General features: G+C 45.4%; 4 protein-coding genes across 15 annotated transcripts; 3 read left to right on the top strand and 1 right to left on the bottom strand.

The window, feature by feature from the left end:
* Positions 1 to 117: 117 nt before the first annotated feature.
* Positions 118 to 784, top strand: LOC112275204 (uncharacterized). Its single transcript, XM_024505346.3, has 2 exons — positions 118 to 431; positions 577 to 784. The coding sequence occupies exons 1-2, from the start codon at positions 148 to 150 to the stop codon at positions 782 to 784; spliced, it is 492 nt and encodes a 163-aa protein (XP_024361114.1). The 5' UTR covers positions 118 to 147.
* On the top strand, positions 749 to 3,367 carry LOC112275202 (putative transcription factor PosF21). 2 transcript variants are annotated; one of them, XM_024505342.3, is made up of 4 exons: positions 749 to 1,895; positions 2,152 to 2,284; positions 2,468 to 2,552; positions 3,002 to 3,367. In XM_024505342.3, the coding sequence occupies exons 1-4, from the start codon at positions 991 to 993 to the stop codon at positions 3,325 to 3,327; spliced, it is 1,449 nt and encodes a 482-aa protein (XP_024361110.1). In that variant the 5' UTR covers positions 749 to 990; the 3' UTR covers positions 3,328 to 3,367. The 2 variants fall into 2 exon arrangements, with proteins under 2 accessions (XP_024361110.1, XP_024361112.1); XM_024505344.3 differs by having other exon boundaries at positions 804 to 1,895; positions 2,961 to 3,102.
* Positions 3,368 to 4,162: 795 nt separating this feature from the next.
* On the bottom strand, positions 4,163 to 7,471 carry LOC112274696 (putative transcription factor PosF21). 2 transcript variants are annotated; one of them, XM_024504377.3, is made up of 4 exons: positions 6,325 to 7,471; positions 5,936 to 6,068; positions 5,668 to 5,752; positions 4,163 to 5,218 (listed from the first exon to the last, which is right to left on the bottom strand). In XM_024504377.3, the coding sequence occupies exons 1-4, from the start codon at positions 7,227 to 7,229 to the stop codon at positions 4,893 to 4,895; spliced, it is 1,449 nt and encodes a 482-aa protein (XP_024360145.1). In that variant the 5' UTR covers positions 7,230 to 7,471; the 3' UTR covers positions 4,163 to 4,892. The 2 variants fall into 2 exon arrangements, with proteins under 2 accessions (XP_024360145.1, XP_073386133.1); XM_073530032.2 differs by having other exon boundaries at positions 5,118 to 5,259; positions 6,325 to 7,451.
* Positions 7,472 to 11,658: 4,187 nt separating this feature from the next.
* Positions 11,659 to 17,665, top strand: LOC112275295 (uridine/cytidine kinase UKL1, chloroplastic). 10 transcript variants are annotated; one of them, XR_002967688.3, is made up of 16 exons: positions 11,659 to 12,471; positions 12,604 to 12,695; positions 12,917 to 12,986; positions 13,115 to 13,233; positions 13,349 to 13,445; positions 13,605 to 13,684; positions 14,051 to 14,245; positions 14,502 to 14,585; positions 14,720 to 14,780; positions 14,978 to 15,038; positions 15,267 to 15,360; positions 15,602 to 15,674; positions 15,957 to 16,039; positions 16,144 to 16,412; positions 16,991 to 17,043; positions 17,154 to 17,665. XR_002967688.3 is itself a non-coding variant. In XM_024505538.3 (14 exons), exons 1-14 carry the CDS (start codon positions 12,348 to 12,350, stop codon positions 16,297 to 16,299), a joined length of 1,389 nt encoding a protein of 462 aa, XP_024361306.1. In that variant the 5' UTR covers positions 11,659 to 12,347; the 3' UTR covers positions 16,300 to 16,669. The 10 variants fall into 10 exon arrangements, 1 of the variants encoding a protein (XP_024361306.1); XR_002967689.3 differs by having other exon boundaries at positions 17,150 to 17,665; XR_012216482.2 differs by having other exon boundaries at positions 16,987 to 17,043.
* Positions 17,666 to 18,045: the final 380 nt, after the last annotated feature.

The following is an 18,045-nucleotide window of genomic DNA, read 5'->3' as shown; positions in this document are numbered from 1 at the left end:
TTTTACTGAACAGTGAACTTGCTCCCTTCAAAGAACGTATTACCTACAACGGTATGATGCGATTTTTCAAAAGTATACCTAGCGGCAAGCGCCACCTTGCCATCATCACCATGAAATGAAGTATCTCAACACAACAATCTGACGTACATGTCACACAAGAAAGCAGAACCGGAATACTCATTCGAAACGCACGAAACTAAAACTATACTAGAGGACCGCAACCTGAAAACCCATCTCAATCCAGAAAGACACTCATGGAAACAAAATAAAACCGGCAACACACCACAATCAACACAAGCGGTCTACGGCCAGCGGGCCGCAAGGACAAAGCCATGGACTGTGCGCACTACTCTGAGAATGACTCTGGCGCGTCCTCAGAGGCCCGATTTCAGGAAGGCGGACAAATTCATGCTCTTGGATCGAGACGGCAGGTGATTCTTGATTCGAGTTGTTATTATTACTAGTTCTGTTATTCGTATTGCCATTATTATCATTATCTTACTTTGCTTTAAGAGTGTGTGTGTGTGTGCGCTGACGGGGGTGGTGGTGTATCCTGATTCGTGAGTATTGGAGCAGGTGGGTGATGTGTGAGGGAGAATTTGGTCTCTGGGCGCGTCACAGGGTGAAAGTGTGGTCGGAGGGAGGGAGGGAGGGTGGCGTTGCGGTGGTTCGATCTGTTGAGGTCAGTGAATTTCAGCTGCCCGAGAGGGGGAAGAGGAGGAGGGGGAGGAGTAGGAGGAGGAGAAGGAGAAGGTGGTGGGGGTGGCAGTGGGGGATTCCGTGAAGTGGGAGTTAGGGATAGCAGGGTAGCATGCCGACAGCATCTGGTCGATGCAGGCGTACCTTCACCTTCACCTTCACCGACGAGGCTGCGGTAGCAGTGCGGGGGAGGGGGCTGTGGGGGAGTGGGTGAGTAGCAAGCTGGGTGATAACCGTGAGGTGAGGTGCGGTGAGGGATTTGGGTTGCGGGGTTGAGAGCGGGACGTAGTGATGGAAGGGGCAGGCAAAGGCTTCGATGCGAGGTTTGTGGGACGGGTGCAGTCGGAATTTGGCGGGGCGAGCGGGGTGAAGGGGTGCGGGAGCACTCCCACGATCAATGCTGCGGCGCATCCTCCGCATCCCACACAGTCTCAGCTGCACCAGTCGCGGTATGTGGGATACCCGTCGACGCCTCACCCGTTCACTGTGAAGAGGGAGGCGTCTCCGTCTGTGTCCGAGTCGTCAATGAGATCGAGGGAGTCTTACTCGGTGGAGGCGAGCATGCAAGACGCGGTGACGTCGCCCAGCCCCGCAAGCGTTTCGGGGTCGGGGCAGGGTCGTGGGATGGGCAGTCTGGGGCCGAATTTTAGCACAGATGTGAATCAGATGCCGGACACCCCTCCGCGACGAAGAGGGCACCGGCGTGCGCAGTCGGAAAGCGCATTCCGAGTTGCGGACGATGCGTCGTTCGAGAGCGAGGGTGGGGTGCAGGGATCGGAGATTCCGACCGTTTCCGACGACGGTGCAGAGGACCTGTTTTCGATGTACATTGACATGGAGCAGATAAACAGTTTGATCGGGACATCGGAGCAAGCGGGTGCAATGAAATCGGGTGGTGAAGGGGACAATGCGCCTCCTCCGCCTGGTCATCATGCTCGGAGTTTGTCCGTGGACGGAGGGCTGGGGAACTTGACCGGCAACAGGACGGGCGTGGGTGTGGGTGTGGGTGGTGGTGGTGGTAGCGGTTCGATGGCATCGGAAGGTCGGCGGGCGCGGCACCAGCACGTTAGCTCGATGGACGGGTCGAGCTGCTTCAAACACGACCTGTTTGGCGAATTCGGAGGGGACACGAAGAAAGTGGTGGCTTCGGCGAAGCTGTCGGAGATAGCGCTGGTCGATCCGAAGCGTGCCAAGAGGTGAGAATTTGGACGAGCGGTGGTGGTGTGGATGGGGTTGTTGCATTTGGTCCGCATTGGGATGCTGTGATTGCGTGCGAGGGGGCGAACGAGCGGTGAGCGGCGCGCTGAAGTCGGGTGTGAACTTGGTGAGATGGGGGTACAGTGTGGGTGTTGAGGACCGCTGCGATTGCAGTGAGCATGTTAGCCGGGTGTGGAGTGGATTAGAGCAGAATGTGATGTCTCGTGGTCTGACATGGAGCACGTGACGACTCAGGATATTGGCGAATCGGCAATCTGCAGCCCGTTCGAAGGAGCGGAAGGTGCGATACATCTCGGAACTGGAACGCAAGGTGCAGGGCCTGCAAGCAGAAGCCAAAACGCTGTGTGCCCAACTTGCGATGCTGCAGGTGTGTATCCGGCATGATTTTGTGTTGAGTGCGTGACGTGGTGAACGCAGTGTGGGATGCGGTGATTGTGGGAACAGCAGCGGAGCGGGTTTGGATGGGGAGGCGTTGGATATGGTGAGGTAGAATGGTGGACGGAGTGTAGGTGGGTGGCGGAGCTGAAGCGTATGATGTGTACTGGTGCAGAAGGAAACAGGTGGTCTGGCGACGGAGAATGGCGAGCTGAAGTTGCGGCTGCAGGCTATGGAGCAACAAGCTCATCTACGTGATGGTGAGTTCCTGGGAGCCTGTTGGGGAGAATTGCGAGTGGGTGTTTTGAGGAATCGGGGTAGAGCAGGCTGTGAGCAGTTACGGTGGGTGAGGCAGGAGCAATTGATGGCATGCGGCATGGGTTGGAGGGGAATGATGCGATGTTGAAGTTGGTTTGCGTTTCGAGGATGGGCAGGAGTGCTCGAGGGATTGTGTTCGTTGTGGCTTGCTGTGTTTGGTTGGGTGAATCGGTGTTGTGGTGGGTTGGTTGCACCTGATGTACGTGCGTGGTATTGGTGAGAGTGTGAGGAGAAGAAGAAATAGGGGGTGAACACCCGTGTGGAGGTTTGGTTGGCGGACGCGTGTCCGTAGATGTGGATGTAGTGGGGAGACGATGATGTACGTGCGTGGGGTGGAGGGGAAGGAGCAGGGCGGGCGTGGCGAGGCTGAATGGGTGTTTGTGGGGTGCAGCGTTGAACGAAGCGTTACGAGAAGAGGTTCAGCGGCTGAAAGTAGCAACAGGTCAAGTGAGCAGCGGGAGCGGGCAGAGTTTGAGCATGGGCGGCCAGCACGTGTTTCAGATGCAGAGTCAATCGTTCAATCCGCAACAGTTGCAGCAAGCGCAACCAGCGTCGAACAATGCGGCGGCTTCGGCGGCGCAGCAGCAGCAGGGAGCGCAGCAGCAGATGCATTCGGATTACTTGCAGCGCGGGGCATACAATGTGTCGAGCGGTTTCATGAAAAGCGAAGAAGCGAGCATGGCAGTGAGTCATGCGAGCAGTGCGTCGTTTGGGTGATGGGTGCGGTGGAGAGGCACAGGCGATTTGGAGAAGAGAAGGCACCCGAAGAAGGCAGCCGGAGGCTGCGATTCTTGGTGGTTGCAGGACGCAGTGTCCGGGACAAACCTGAGAGGGTCGGGCGTGGAAGTCCTCGTCCGAGTGATTCACACCGAAGTAGCTTGATGCTGCGGTGACCAAGCTTTCGAAGCAGGTTCGGTGGGGTGGGTTTGGCTGTGGAAGAGGGAGGGGTCGGGATGCGGAGATGACATGCGCAGCGAGGTGAACGTGAGGGAGGTGGAGGTGGAGGTGAAGGCGGGGGGTAGGACGCGACGCGGACGTGTGGTGATGTTGGTGGGACGGGACGGGAGCAGTGAAAGCGCGGTGGGGTGCAGAGAGGTGTGCTGGTGCAGTGTGGGGACGATGGGCGTGTGACAGACACATGATGACATGCCTGTGCCGACGCATTGTGGAGGTGGTGGAGAGGGGGAGGGAGGGGGTAGTAGGTGTGGGGTTGAGAGAGACGAGTCGGGGGCTGTGTGTGAGTGAGTGTCATGGAAGCAAGGAAGGTCCATCCGAAGTGAGGAAGAGAAGCCGTGACGTGAGGTTACGGCGTGGATGGACATGGAAAGAGGGGTAGCGGTGGTGCTTTCGCGCCTCTGCGTGGACGCGATGGTGGTGAAGGTGGTGCAAGGACGTTGAATATTTTGTTGTTCTATCATTTTACAGTTTTCTTTTAAAACAATCATTACATTAAAATTAAATGTCGGGTTTTGCAACTTCCGTATCCTTGACAGTAAATTAAAATCAAAAACATTCTGATTGTCAATTTTCTCTTAATTCTTACTTTATTACGTATTCACAATACTTAAACTTTATTTTACATATTTGTGTTAAAATTAAGAACACATTTTAGATTGTAAAAAAACCTTGGTCAAATGAAAGTGTTCACCAACACAATGAACTTAGTCTAAAGTACCTGGCCTATTGGTACAACTAAATTTTGAACATGAACATATTAGATGTATATTTAATAAGTGTTACGACTTCTATATGATCCATGATTACATGACATAATATACAAGTGAAATTTATCTACTCCAAAGGTTACCAACTCTATGTTGAAATCTAACATAGTGCATAGTCGGCACAGGCATGTCATCATGTGTCTGTCACACGCCCATCGTCCCCACACTGCACCAGCACACCTCTCTGCACCCCACCGCGCTTTCACTGCTCCCGTCCCGTCCCACCAACATCACCACACGTCCGCGTCGCGTCCTACCCCCCGCCTTCACCTCCACCTCCACCTCCCTCACGTTCACCTCGCTGCGCATGTCATCTCCGCATCCCGACCCCTCCCTCTTCCACAGCCAAACCCACCCCACCGAACCTGCTTCGAAAGCTTGGTCACCGCAGCATCAAGCTACTTCGGTGTGAATCACTCGGACGAGGACTTCCACGCCCGACCCTCTCAGGTTTGTCCCGGACACTGCGTCCTGCAACCACCAAGAATCGCAGCCTCCGGCTGCCTTCTTCGGGTGCCTTCTCTTCTCCAAATCGCCTGTGCCTCTCCACCGCACCCATCACCCAAACGACGCACTGCTCGCATGACTCACTGCCATGCTCGCTTCTTCGCTTTTCATGAAACCGCTCGACACATTGTATGCCCCGCGCTGCAAGTAATCCGAATGCATCTGCTGCTGCGCTCCCTGCTGCTGCTGCGCCGCCGAAGCCGCCGCATTGTTCGACGCTGGTTGCGCTTGCTGCAACTGTTGCGGATTGAACGATTGACTCTGCATCTGAAACACGTGCTGGCCGCCCATGCTCAAACTCTGCCCGCTCCCGCTGCTCACTTGACCTGTTGCTACTTTCAGCCGCTGAACCTCTTCTCGTAACGCTTCGTTCAACGCTGCACCCCACAAACACCCATTCAGCCTCGCCACGCCCGCCCTGCTCCTTCCCCTCCACCCCACGCACGTACATCATCGTCTCCCCACTACATCCACATCTACGGACACGCGTCCGCCAACCAAACCTCCACACGGGTGTTCACCCCCTATTTCTTCTTCTCCTCACACTCTCACCAATACCACGCACGTACATCAGGTGCAACCAACCCACCACAACACCGATTCACCCAACCAAACACAGCAAGCCACAACGAACACAATCCCTCGAGCACTCCTGCCCATCCTCGAAACGCAAACCAACTTCAACATCGCATCATTCCCCTCCAACCCATGCCGCATGCCATCAATTGCTCCTGCCTCACCCACCGTAACTGCTCACAGCCTGCTCTACCCCGATTCCTCAAAACACCCACTCGCAATTCTCCCCAACAGGCTCCCAGGAACTCACCATCACGTAGATGAGCTTGTTGCTCCATAGCCTGCAGCCGCAACTTCAGCTCGCCATTCTCCGTCGCCAGACCACCTGTTTCCTTCTGCACCAGTACACATCATACGCTTCAGCTCCGCCACCCACCTACACTCCGTCCACCATTCTACCTCACCATATCCAACGCCTCCCCATCCAAACCCGCTCCGCTGCTGTTCCCACAATCACCGCATCCCACACTGCGTTCACCACGTCACGCACTCAACACAAAATCATGCCGGATACACACCTGCAGCATCGCAAGTTGGGCACACAGCGTTTTGGCTTCTGCTTGCAGGCCCTGCACCTTGCGTTCCAGTTCCGAGATGTATCGCACCTTCCGCTCCTTCGAACGGGCTGCAGATTGCCGATTCGCCAATATCCTGAGTCGTCACGTGCTCCATGTCAGACCACGAGACATCACATTCTGCTCTAATCCACTCCACACCCGGCTAACATGCTCACTGCAATCGCAGCGGTCCTCAACACCCACACTGTACCCCCATCTCACCAAGTTCACACCCGACTTCAGCGCGCCGCTCACCGCTCGTTCGCCCCCTCGCACGCAATCACAGCATCCCAATGCGGACCAAATGCAACAACCCCATCCACACCACCACCGCTCGTCCAAATTCTCACCTCTTGGCACGCTTCGGATCGACCAGCGCTATCTCCGACAGCTTCGCCGAAGCCACCACTTTCTTCGTGTCCCCTCCGAATTCGCCAAACAGGTCGTGTTTGAAGCAGCTCGACCCGTCCATCGAGCTAACGTGCTGGTGCCGCGCCCGCCGACCTTCCGATGCCATCGAACCGCTACCACCACCACCACCCACACCCACACCCACGCCCGTCCTGTTGCCGGTCAAGTTCCCCAGCCCTCCGTCCACGGACAAACTCCGAGCATGATGACCAGGCGGAGGAGGCGCATTGTCCCCTTCACCACCCGATTTCATTGCACCCGCTTGCTCCGATGTCCCGATCAAACTGTTTATCTGCTCCATGTCAATGTACATCGAAAACAGGTCCTCTGCACCGTCGTCGGAAACGGTCGGAATCTCCGATCCCTGCACCCCACCCTCGCTCTCGAACGACGCATCGTCCGCAACTCGGAATGCGCTTTCCGACTGCGCACGCCGGTGCCCTCTTCGTCGCGGAGGGGTGTCCGGCATCTGATTCACATCTGTGCTAAAATTCGGCCCCAGACTGCCCATCCCACGACCCTGCCCCGACCCCGAAACGCTTGCGGGGCTGGGCGACGTCACCGCGTCTTGCATGCTCGCCTCCACCGAGTAAGACTCCCTCGATCTCATTGACGACTCGGACACAGACGGAGACGCCTCCCTCTTCACAGTGAACGGGTGAGGCGTCGACGGGTATCCCACATACCGCGACTGGTGCAGCTGAGACTGTGTGGGATGCGGAGGATGCGCCGCAGCATTGATCGTGGGAGTGCTCCCGCACCCCTTCACCCCGCTCGCCCCGCCAAATTCCGACTGCACCCGTCCCACAAACCTCGCATCGAAGCCTTTGCCTGCCCCTTCCATCACTACGTCCCGCTCTCAACCCCGCAACCCAAATCCCTCACCGCACCTCACCTCACGGTTATCACCCAGCTTGCTACTCACCCACTCCCCCACAGCCCCCTCCCCCGCACTGCTACCGCAGCCTCGTCGGTGAAGGTGAAGGTGAAGGTACGCCTGCATCGACCAGATGCTGTCGGCATGCTACCCTGCTATCCCTAACTCCCACTTCACGGAATCCCCCACTGCCACCCCCACCACCTTCTCCTTCTCCTCCTCCTACTCCTCCCCCTCCTCCTCTTCCCCCTCTCGGGCAGCTGAAATTCACTGACCTCAACAGATCGAACCACCGCAACGCCACCCTCCCTCCCTCCCTCCGACCACACTTTCACCCTGTGACGCGCCCAGAGACCAAATTCTCCCTCACACATCACCCACCTGCTCCAATACTCACGAATCAGGATACACCACCACCCCCGTCAGCGCACACACACACACACTCTTAAAGCAAAGTAAGATAATGATAATAATGGCAATACGAATAACAGAACTAGTAATAATAACAACTCGAATCAAGAATCACCTGCCGTCTCGATCCAAGTGTATGGTAATCCTTACCGCACGCCAATGATGAGGACTCGTATCTAAATTGCACGTACCACCGCACAGACCTTCGCAGAGTTGTAGTGTGCGTTACCTTCTATTTTGCGATCTCGTCTAACCGGAACCATTTTTTCTAGACTTGACCAACGCAACAACCAGGCCCTGACCTCCTGGAGCTCACACCCTGAAATCCTGCCGATACAACCGCGAAAGATCAAGGGAGAGTATGCCGTCAAGCGCCGCAAGACGCGGATCTTAAGAGCACCCATTGTAGGTCCGTCAGAACTTCCGGCAGACAAGGTGGAACATTTCCTTCAAACCCCGCTTGATTACCTCGCTCCCTGCCTGCAGACCCACCTTCACTCCGCAATAAAAACTTCCCTGATGACTGTTTCCTACCCTCCTGCAACGGTCAGGTGAGTCGCTACGACGCGAGAATCGTCAATCTCACTCTCTAACAACAACCTGCTCCATCTTCACCAGATCTGTTCCCCGAGAGGCTTGAGCCTCACTATGGCGGCCTCCGCGGCTGTCTTGTCGGTGTGAGTATATGTTGTCGGGTCTATTCTGATCCCGTGAACTACTTTTTAGGAATGAGATGAGTTTGAGGGGCAGCGGTACTCACTCCAGGACAGTTCTGGTCTCGTGCGTTTCGAATGAGTATTCCGCGCTCTGCAGCATTCTCTCGTGACATGTACCCACCTGGGATTGTTATAGTTCATTGTGTACTCACTCTATCTCATTCTAATGACGGTAACTTGGTGATCCGGTCGTCGTCTATTTTTGGATATACATTGTACTAATATTGCTCAGGATAGTTCGTGTGGGATCCAGTTTGCAATTCCACTGTTTTAGTGTAAGATGGGGTCTTACTGATGTAAGAGTGATGGGATTTTCATCATCAGTGATGTGGTTGATCATGAGAAATTCTCCATACCATTTGTTGCATTTTTGTGGATTGAATTACAGGAGCTGCTGTTTGAGTCTCTGTAATCGTGATGACATCTTAATGTTTTTATTTCATTTATTTTATCATGTTTCGGATTATTTTTGACAAGGGTTATGACTTCGTCGCTTCTGCAAGGAGATAGGCGAGAATGTCGTGTGGTGAAGTACAACTATTTTGATGTTGATTCTTATCCATAAACAAATACAGTGATAAAGTGCCTTCACTATACAAAATTCTGGAATTGCTAACCCAGTCGGAATTGGTTGGAGGTAGTACTTGGTTCAATAAAGGGGAGCTTCACCAGGATATTTTTTTCGTAAGGAATTCTTCGGCCGGAAGCTTTCAGTATTAACCATCATTTGCGACATAATTTGGTCAAGAGATAAGTACACAGGTGCGTGAAAAACATGTTGAACTTGGTAGGTACATAACATGAATTATTAAAAAATTAAATCACAATTACTGAAACTGGATTGATGTGCATTTTTACCGTGAAATTTACAGTTTTATTCCATTTTCTTTTAAGTGTTAGTATGTTTCTAGCATTTTATTATCAATGAGACTATATATATATATATATATATATACATACATATATTCACACAAACATTTTAGAAATATGTTATTTAATTTTTGAAAAAAACAAATCAACTGATGTAATATAATATTCTTATTTTTTGGACAAGCTGAGTGAAAAAGCTGAAATAAAGGGCTCTAAGTAGAAGTGCCATTGGGAAGCTTAATTAATGAGTATCAATATTAAGCTTTGAGAACTAATTTAGGTGGCAAGGTTATAGAACATTAAACAACAACAAAACAAAAAATTGAATATTGAAGGTTGGATAGAAATATAACTAATGTCACTTGTAGTGTTGTTAGTTTGCATTACATATACATAAATATATGAACATAGGTCCTCCTCCTAATTAATATCACCTATTGCAATATATACATATATATATATATATATATATATATATATATATATATATAATATATATTATTAGAGGTTATGTATTATCAAAACAACATTAGATATCTAGACTCTAATTGAAGTTGGATTATAAAATTTTGATTAATTATTGATAGTTATTCACTTTTGATGATTAATTATCCAGAAAAAAAAAAAAAAAAAAAAAACACATACAATATATATCCATATATATATATCCTTTGTTTTTGTTTTTGTTTTTCTTTTTCTTGGGCTTTTATTTTATTTCATTTTATAACTTCTTTTATCATTTGACATAATTATTCTATTTTGCTATATATATATATATATATATATATATATATTTGGGATTAATTCTATTTAAGAAATATTTATTCTTTAAATATATGTATTTCTATGTTAAAATTTTAATTTTTTGTACTTAATTGTTAGATTTAATTGATGCAAAAAATAAATAACTTTTACCTTAATCAAAAAAAGAATGATTTCATCATTTGATAATATTTTAGTCTATTTTAAATTGTTTTTGTTCCAATAAAAAAAATCAAAGAAAATCATGTCTTTTTATATTTCAAATTATACAAAAAGAAAATTTAAAATTTAAAAATAATAATAATAAATTGATAAAAATTAGTTGCAATGCCAATGACAAAACTTGGCATTAGCAACATCCAAAAAAATGTGTTATTTGATATGATTTTACAAATGTGTATATATATATATATATATTAAATGAACCATTTTTTTTAAAAGTATGTTTTAACTCCAACAAATCTCATTTTGAATTTTATTGATATTAAAGAATAAAATTTGATAAAATTTATAAACACATAAATTATACAAATATTCTATTTTAGGAATTTTAACAATCAAAATTATTTAATGCATTACTTAAATGTATGTAAGAGTGGAAGAAATGTTTTTAGATCTTTTTCATGTTATCAAAGTAGTTGCTTAGTGTACATACATACATACATCAAGTTCAACCTTGTTAATTATTTTTTTCTTCTCACATCTTCTCTAATCTTGTATTTTTTATTTTTTTAAAATCCCTCAACACAACTTTTGTTTTCTTTAATATATATATATATATATATATATATTCTTGTATTTTTTTTTGTTTTGTTTTTGTTTTTGTTTTTTTTTTAATTGTATGTCATTGTTGGTAGAAACATCTACGCAACTTATGAAACTTAAAACAAAACACAAGTACCTCAAGATAGTTTTTACAAAGGATATTTTTGTAGATATAGAACATTTTGAACCAACAAATGCAGCAAACCTGAAGCTCCAACAGAATGATGAAGAGAGAAACTTCACAAATACTCCAGCTCATAACAAAAGGAAGATATTGGAACAAATGTAATATATATATATATATATATATATATATGTGAATATGTATATATATATATATATATATATATATATGTGAATATGTATATATATATATATATATATATAGGGAATTGCTAAAAAGACCTAAACATTTACTACATCAACCCACCCATCATCATTGTTTGAAGATCTAACCATTTTTCCATTGATTTTTCACCAACACGGAACCAATAGTGGAAATATTTTTGATGACGGTTATGTCAATTTAGTAAATACTTGGGTCACTTTAACAATTCCCTATACAAATACATTTTTATATATATAAATACATTTTCTTATCACCTCCTCCCAAATCCGATGGAAACCTAGATAGAAAAGCACGTCCTAAGGAAAGGAAAAAGGATCAGAAAGGGAATATTTCGTTCCACGAAAGCACAACAATATGCCTCCTGGAACCAACCCCCCTGCTGCTGCTTACGTGGACACCCGTAATCTGCTGATCTGGATAAATTTCCTTTCCACGCTGACACAATTCCCTCCCCTCCACGTGGCCACGCCGTCGGACGGAGTCCCCCAGATACCCCGCGTTCGGCGACGCATCCGAGTTAGTACCGACGACGACGCATCCTGATACCGCAAAGAAATATTGGCGGGTAGCGGCAGCAGCGCAGGTGGATACATACCTACAGCAGCACGATAATCAATAATCAGAGACGACGACGACGAGGAGGAGGCCAAACAAAACAAAGAAGAAGACCCAGAAGAAGAAGGAGAATTCGGCACTGTCGTGATTAGCAATATCACCAGCAGAATCATCGGAGTCATCCCGCATCGGAGAAATCCAGGATGGCATCTGTGGGAGGATCATGGATCATCGTTATACAGAAGTAGAATCTCGGGGTCAGCCTTTGAGTGTATTGTTATTTATTACAACAAGAATTTATTATCACTCCTCGCAAGTCATGACAGAAGCCGGTTCCATGAGTTTTATGAAGACGGTCCCAACATAGGCGAACTGATTGGGTGGTTTTGTCATAAATCTCGATTTTAATAAGCCCAGGCTGTTGGGTAGTGGTCTGTTTAATTGTGTGTCTGCAATGGTTTGCGGTGAGTTGAAGGTGATTTGGGTGATGGTCGCGAGACGGAAGGGGGTGAGGTGAAGGGAAGGGGCTGCGCTTGGGATCTGTTGTGTCTGGTTCGGTTTTGTTTTTTTTCTTAATTGGGAGGGAGAGTTAGGGTTGGCGAGAGGAGAATTGTAAGGAACGGTTTTGTCGAATTGGGTTACGTGTGGTAGCGGGAAATGGTGAAATTAGACTCGAAGACGTGCATCGAAGCCGCGACAGCTCATTTCTCCGGGTTGCACTTTGACGTTGAGTATCCGGCGGTGATGTATATGGGAGCGAACAAGGTCCCTTTCGTCATAGGTGAGCGGAGGAATTGCTCTTTGTTTGAGGGCGTTTTGTTTTGTTTTGTTTTGTTTTATGCTTCCAATTGACGATTCAGAAGTGGTAGCCTTCAATATGAGGTTTGAAACACGTCTGGGCTTATGAGAGCAGGTGTGGCGGGAGGTACTGCGTCGGGTAAGGCGACTGTATGTGACATGATCATTCAGCAGCTACATGATCACCGTGTTGTGCTTATCAATGAAGTAAATCTTCCCTCGTTTTGTTTGTTTGTTATGATATGTTTTACTTTTGGGTGGATTTTACGGCACTCTCCTGAAGTCCAGATGAAATCTACAGTGAATTCTCACGTACGAATTGGAGGTCAATTTGCGTCTATATGATATGAGTTTGCAGATCCTGATATGGTTCAATTTGAGGATGTATCTCTTTGACGATTACTCTTGATTCTATTGTTCTGTAACAGAGTTCTTTCTACCGAGGATTGACACCAGAAGAGAAAGCTAATGTGGGAGAATATAACTTCGATCATCCTGGTGCGCTCTTTGACCTAATCAATTTGGTGTAGCTTTCTTCGTGAATCTGGTTGTTATCAGGTTGTATCAATGAATCGGCTGGGGTAAATGAACTTCACCTGCTTCTGAAAGCTTGTGAATTATTGCAGATGCGTTTATTACGGAGCAGTTATTGGAATGCCTTAGCCATTTGAAAGCGAATGAACCCGTTCAGATTCCTGTTTACGACTTTCTAAAATATCAACGCTTCAGTGATAGGTCCCGGAAGGTACGGTATTTGCCAACTCATTTCGTTTGATCATGTAAGTTTTTCTCATTACGAACTTTATTTAACGTCCAGTGGTCTTATAACCTGGACGTGGAATGTGTTGCCTTGTGTGTAGGTGAATGCATCTGATGTGATCATTATGGAGGGCATCTTGATCTTTCATGACGCCCGTGTGCGGGAACTGATGAACATGAAGATCTTTGTAGATACAGGTCGTCTTTGTGCACTCACTTTAGTTGTTTCCACATAGTTAAAGAATTTCATATCTCAAGCTTTTGTTACCAATTAGCACACAGATGTACATCTGTATTGAACTCACTCTTAGGTCAGACTTTCTGTGCAAGGAGCTCATACTTCACTGTGCAATACAGACGCGGATGTCAGGTTAGCACGACGGATAAGGAGGGACACTATCGAGAGGGGCAGAGACGTGAATTTTGTGATTGAGCAGGTGAGGTATCAAGGATGATTTGGTTGTTTCTGAGATTAGAACCTAGCTCAAAAATCTATTGTTGATGAAACCACAACGTACGATTTCTTTTACATGAGGCCCCTTCCTGCGAAGTGATTGAGAGATCCAACTCCATATTGGTTTCTCGACACACTGGTTTGTAAAATTGTTTTAGGAAACAGGTTCTAGTTGATTTAAAATTTCACGATATTTGCATTGCGTACTTGAGTTTGAGCTGTCTTAGTGTAATTGCTGTTTGCAATCCGAGTATTGATAAACTTGGGCAACCAGATGATGTACGTTTGGACGGTGCAGGATAGCCACACATGGAATGAAAATAAGACTAACTTTCGGGCTTGTATGCAGTACGCCAAGTTTGTGAAGCCAGCATTTGATGCTTTCGTATTGCCAACTAAAAAGTATGCGGATGTAATCCTACCTCGAGGAGGAGACAATCTGATTGCTATTGATCTCATAGTCCAACATATCCGCATGAAACTTGGTCAACATGATCTTCGCAAGATATATCCAAATGTGGTTGTTGTACAGTCCACTTTTCAGGTTCGAAAAACCCATTAATAAAATAGACAATTAATTTCCGCGCCGTCCTCTTCAGCTGGTGTAGGGATTCCTGTTGAATATTGACGAGTTATAAATACTTCAGATAATACAGATTTTATTTATTTGTTTTAAGTAAGTAATTGATTATTTATTTATTTTGTATTCAATTTAAACACTTGATATTAACCTTATTTTACATTGTGTAAAAGACCTGGTACCAATGCCAGAAGTGACCTTTACATGCTGATTGTTGCAGATTCGTGGAATGCATACCCTCATTCGAGATCGAGAGACTACCAAACATGACTTTGTCTTTTATGCTGATCGACTTATTCGTTTGGTAAATTTTTCTCGTCTATTCCAATATGAATGAAGGATTGTTCACCACCTCAGTGTGCAGCTCTTGCTCTTGGACTGCGTTCGAGCACAACTCTCAAAGAAATGACAATGCGAACGTGCCTTTTATGTGCTTAGATTGTGGAGCACGGACTTGGACACTTGCCTTTCACTGAAAAGCAGGTTATCACACCGACCGGTATGATCAATAATCCATTATCAATATGTAGAAGATAATTTTTTCGAGATATGAAGGAAAGAGCGTCAGTATTTTTGAGTGTAAATATATGGCCATGTAACCCTCAGATTCAGTTGTTAGAAACGTAATCATAAATATTGCGTGAATTTTTTGGAGGTTGAAATTCTTGGTTTCATTTCAAAAGCCTTTGTCTGCAGGTTCAACATACATTGGAGTGGACTTTTGCAAGCAGCTTTGTGGAGTATCCATCATTCGCAGGTGCTTTTTCATCTTTAATACAACTGAATCGGGTAAATTGTGATTTGTCGAAGAAATATTATTGTTTTTAAATGTCAAGGAGCAGAAATATACGCCACAACGCCGTTATGGTATTACAAATGCCAGTACTTTGATCCGAATTTTCATCCCTACATTCGCTTGGAAGTTGCCTTTTGGATTTCAGTTCTGAAGTAAGGATCAATTCATTTTGTTGATACCTGTGTTCAGCGGAGAAAGCATGGAAAATGCTTTACGGGCGTGTTGCAAGGGTATCAAGATTGGAAAGATTCTCATACATCGGGAAGGGGATGATGGGAAGCAGGTACTCCTCATGTGCTTTGCTTCGCAAAGCTATTCATCTTTCTTTTCTTTCCCTCAGTTGTTATTAGGCAAGTTTGTGCTGCAAATCATGCAAAAATAAAAATAAAAACAAACAAACAAACAAACAAACAAATCCTGATCCGGATTATGTGTATCTAACGATTTCGAGAAACTTGACCATGTGTTGTTTATGTTTCATTAAAATACCAAATGGGATTGAGCTATGGATGATGGTGATGCAGCTAATTTATGAAAAATTGCCCCATGATATTGCTGACCGGCACGTGCTGTTAATGGATCCCATCATGGGGACAGGTACACTTCTCATGGATATAAAATGTCAGGATGTTAGTGTCAATTAAGTTAAGTTTTGAAAATTACGGTCCTGTACCCTTGCAACATGCCGTAAAGCATTTTCCACTAACGTTGCGGTGCTTAATCTCGCTTCATGCTGTTGCTTGACATTGAACAGCATTTGCAAATACGAATTCCACAAATCTGTGCATACTTTTGTAAACAACTTTCATTTTCCAACATGGACCTGTTACACTGGCTAGCGAAATGGTTAACGTAGTGCTTCTTGTGATTCTCTTGTAGGAAACTGCGCTGTTCAAGCCATTGATCTGTTGCTTCAGAAAGGCGTTCCAGAGTCTCGAATTATATTTTTGAACCTCATTTCGGTGAAGTGTTTCTGGATGCTGAAAGGATTTCTTTGGTTGGTCTTCTGTGCTATTCCGCACCACAGTTTGTAATTTATTAAAATCCTACTTCTGTTTACATCCAGGCTCCTGAAGGAATTCATGCAGTATGCAAGCGCTTCCCTCTGTTAAAGATAGTGACATCGGAGATAGACGCAGGACTAAACGACGAGTACCGCGTTGTGCCTGGCATGGGGGAGTTTGGGGATCGTTACTTCGGGACAGACGATGATTCAACCTGAGCGAATGTTCAAGGCTCCTTGTGAACAGCATTTCAGGTCTTTGAAGGGTTTACGGGACCAGTAAGGAGGTTATTTCCCCTCTTCAATCGCTTGGGATATTCTTGGGATGGAAGGTGACTTCGCAGTCTCTCCTTGTGGAATGTGTACATATATATATATATATATATTTTTTTTTTTCACTGGACATTTATTATTAGTTACTGGGGAATTGTGCAACCTGTGCTTAATGGGCACAATTTTTTTAGCGTGGCCAGACCAAGTCCATAAGTTTTTCTTTTATCTCAAATGAAGTCAATGCTATGCTGATGGTGACTTTCACAAACACTAGTTCATAACCCACAATTGAGAAATATGATGTCTCTTTGACCAATCACCTAGGCACAGTGAATCCCTTGAAAACAAAAAGAAAACCAGAAAGAAAAAAGAAAAAAAAGAAAGAAAAAAGAAAAAAAAAAAGGAGAAGAGACAAGACTGAGAAGAGGGCAGACCACCTCTCATAACTATCCAAGCATGGCCTCCAATTTGTAAGTAGTACAACAAGCATTGCTCATTGTCTTGTCACATGAATAAGCATGTGGGAGATCAGCATGCAGTGTATCTTGGACTTGGTCTAGCCTCACACTGAAGCTGTTTACACTTCCCCCTTTGACAATCTGAGAGTGTACCCACAGTTTTTTTTTCTTCAAGTTAGGTTGAGCTCAAGGTCCAAGACACAGATTGACAAAAGTGAAAGCTGTTCACAATGTGAGTCTTTCAACTCATTGAATCAAATCCAGGTTGGTCCAAAATTTCAATGCCCTTCCAGAAAAACATAAATGCATACTCTGACACTAGTGTTGGGGTGTGTAAGGAAGAGATGGAGCCTCCTCACATGTACAGTATGCTTGAAGCATAGAAAGGGACTCTGGACCAACTCCATGGGCTTAACTAGGCAGGTGTTTCAAGGAGGGTCTTCTTCATGAACAAGGTGAGCAATTGGCTGACACTGAACTGAAGCCCTTACAGACAGAGAGGAGTAGAGAGAAAGAGAGAGGAGAACAAGCATGATAGCAAACTTTGTCTTTAACTATATAACAGCAGAGATGGAACCAAATATATTTAAAGCTGGTGCCCATCATGTGGGTGAAACAAATGCCAAGCCATGGAGTTGGAAGGATAGTTGCTCTTCCAAGTACTACTGAAGTTTAATTGTTGCTTACTTGGTGGCCATTTTCTAGTGGGAGACAAATGACTTAGAAAATGATTTGGTACAAGTCTTATTATTATTATTATTATTTTTTTTTTTATATCTGTGGACTTACCTGTTAGTAAGGTCAAAACCAATGTATCAGAGTGTGTGTATATATAATTTTTCTTGAAAAGTGTACACAGATTTTAGTCACTTTCTTTGATAATTTGTGTCAGTGGTATTTGGTGAAAAGATTACCCATGGAACTTTTTTATGCATTTTGTATTGAAAATTTCTGTGAAACATGATTGTGTAATTTTATTTTTTATTTTTTTACTTTTTAAGATATTACGTTTTGATTCTTAACTGTATTGATACTTTGGGGTATACTCTTCTTGTGGAAGTAGTTTTCATGGGTACTGAATAGAATAATTAGATATTTTTTGAAGACGAAATTTCAATGAAATAAAATGCAGATAGTCCTTGTTAAATGGCAGCCTCAGTCCACCAAAGAAAAGTAATACTCAAATCTCATAGTAATTCAAGCTTAATATGTAATGTTTATGGACGTAATATTT

The sequence above is a fragment of the Physcomitrium patens genome, chromosome 22, assembly GCF_059467195.1.
Source record: "Physcomitrium patens ecotype Gransden chromosome 22, ASM5946719v1, whole genome shotgun sequence".
NCBI lineage: Eukaryota > Viridiplantae > Streptophyta > Bryopsida > Funariales > Funariaceae > Physcomitrium > Physcomitrium patens.
This window is presented reverse-complemented; position numbering and strand designations above follow the sequence as displayed.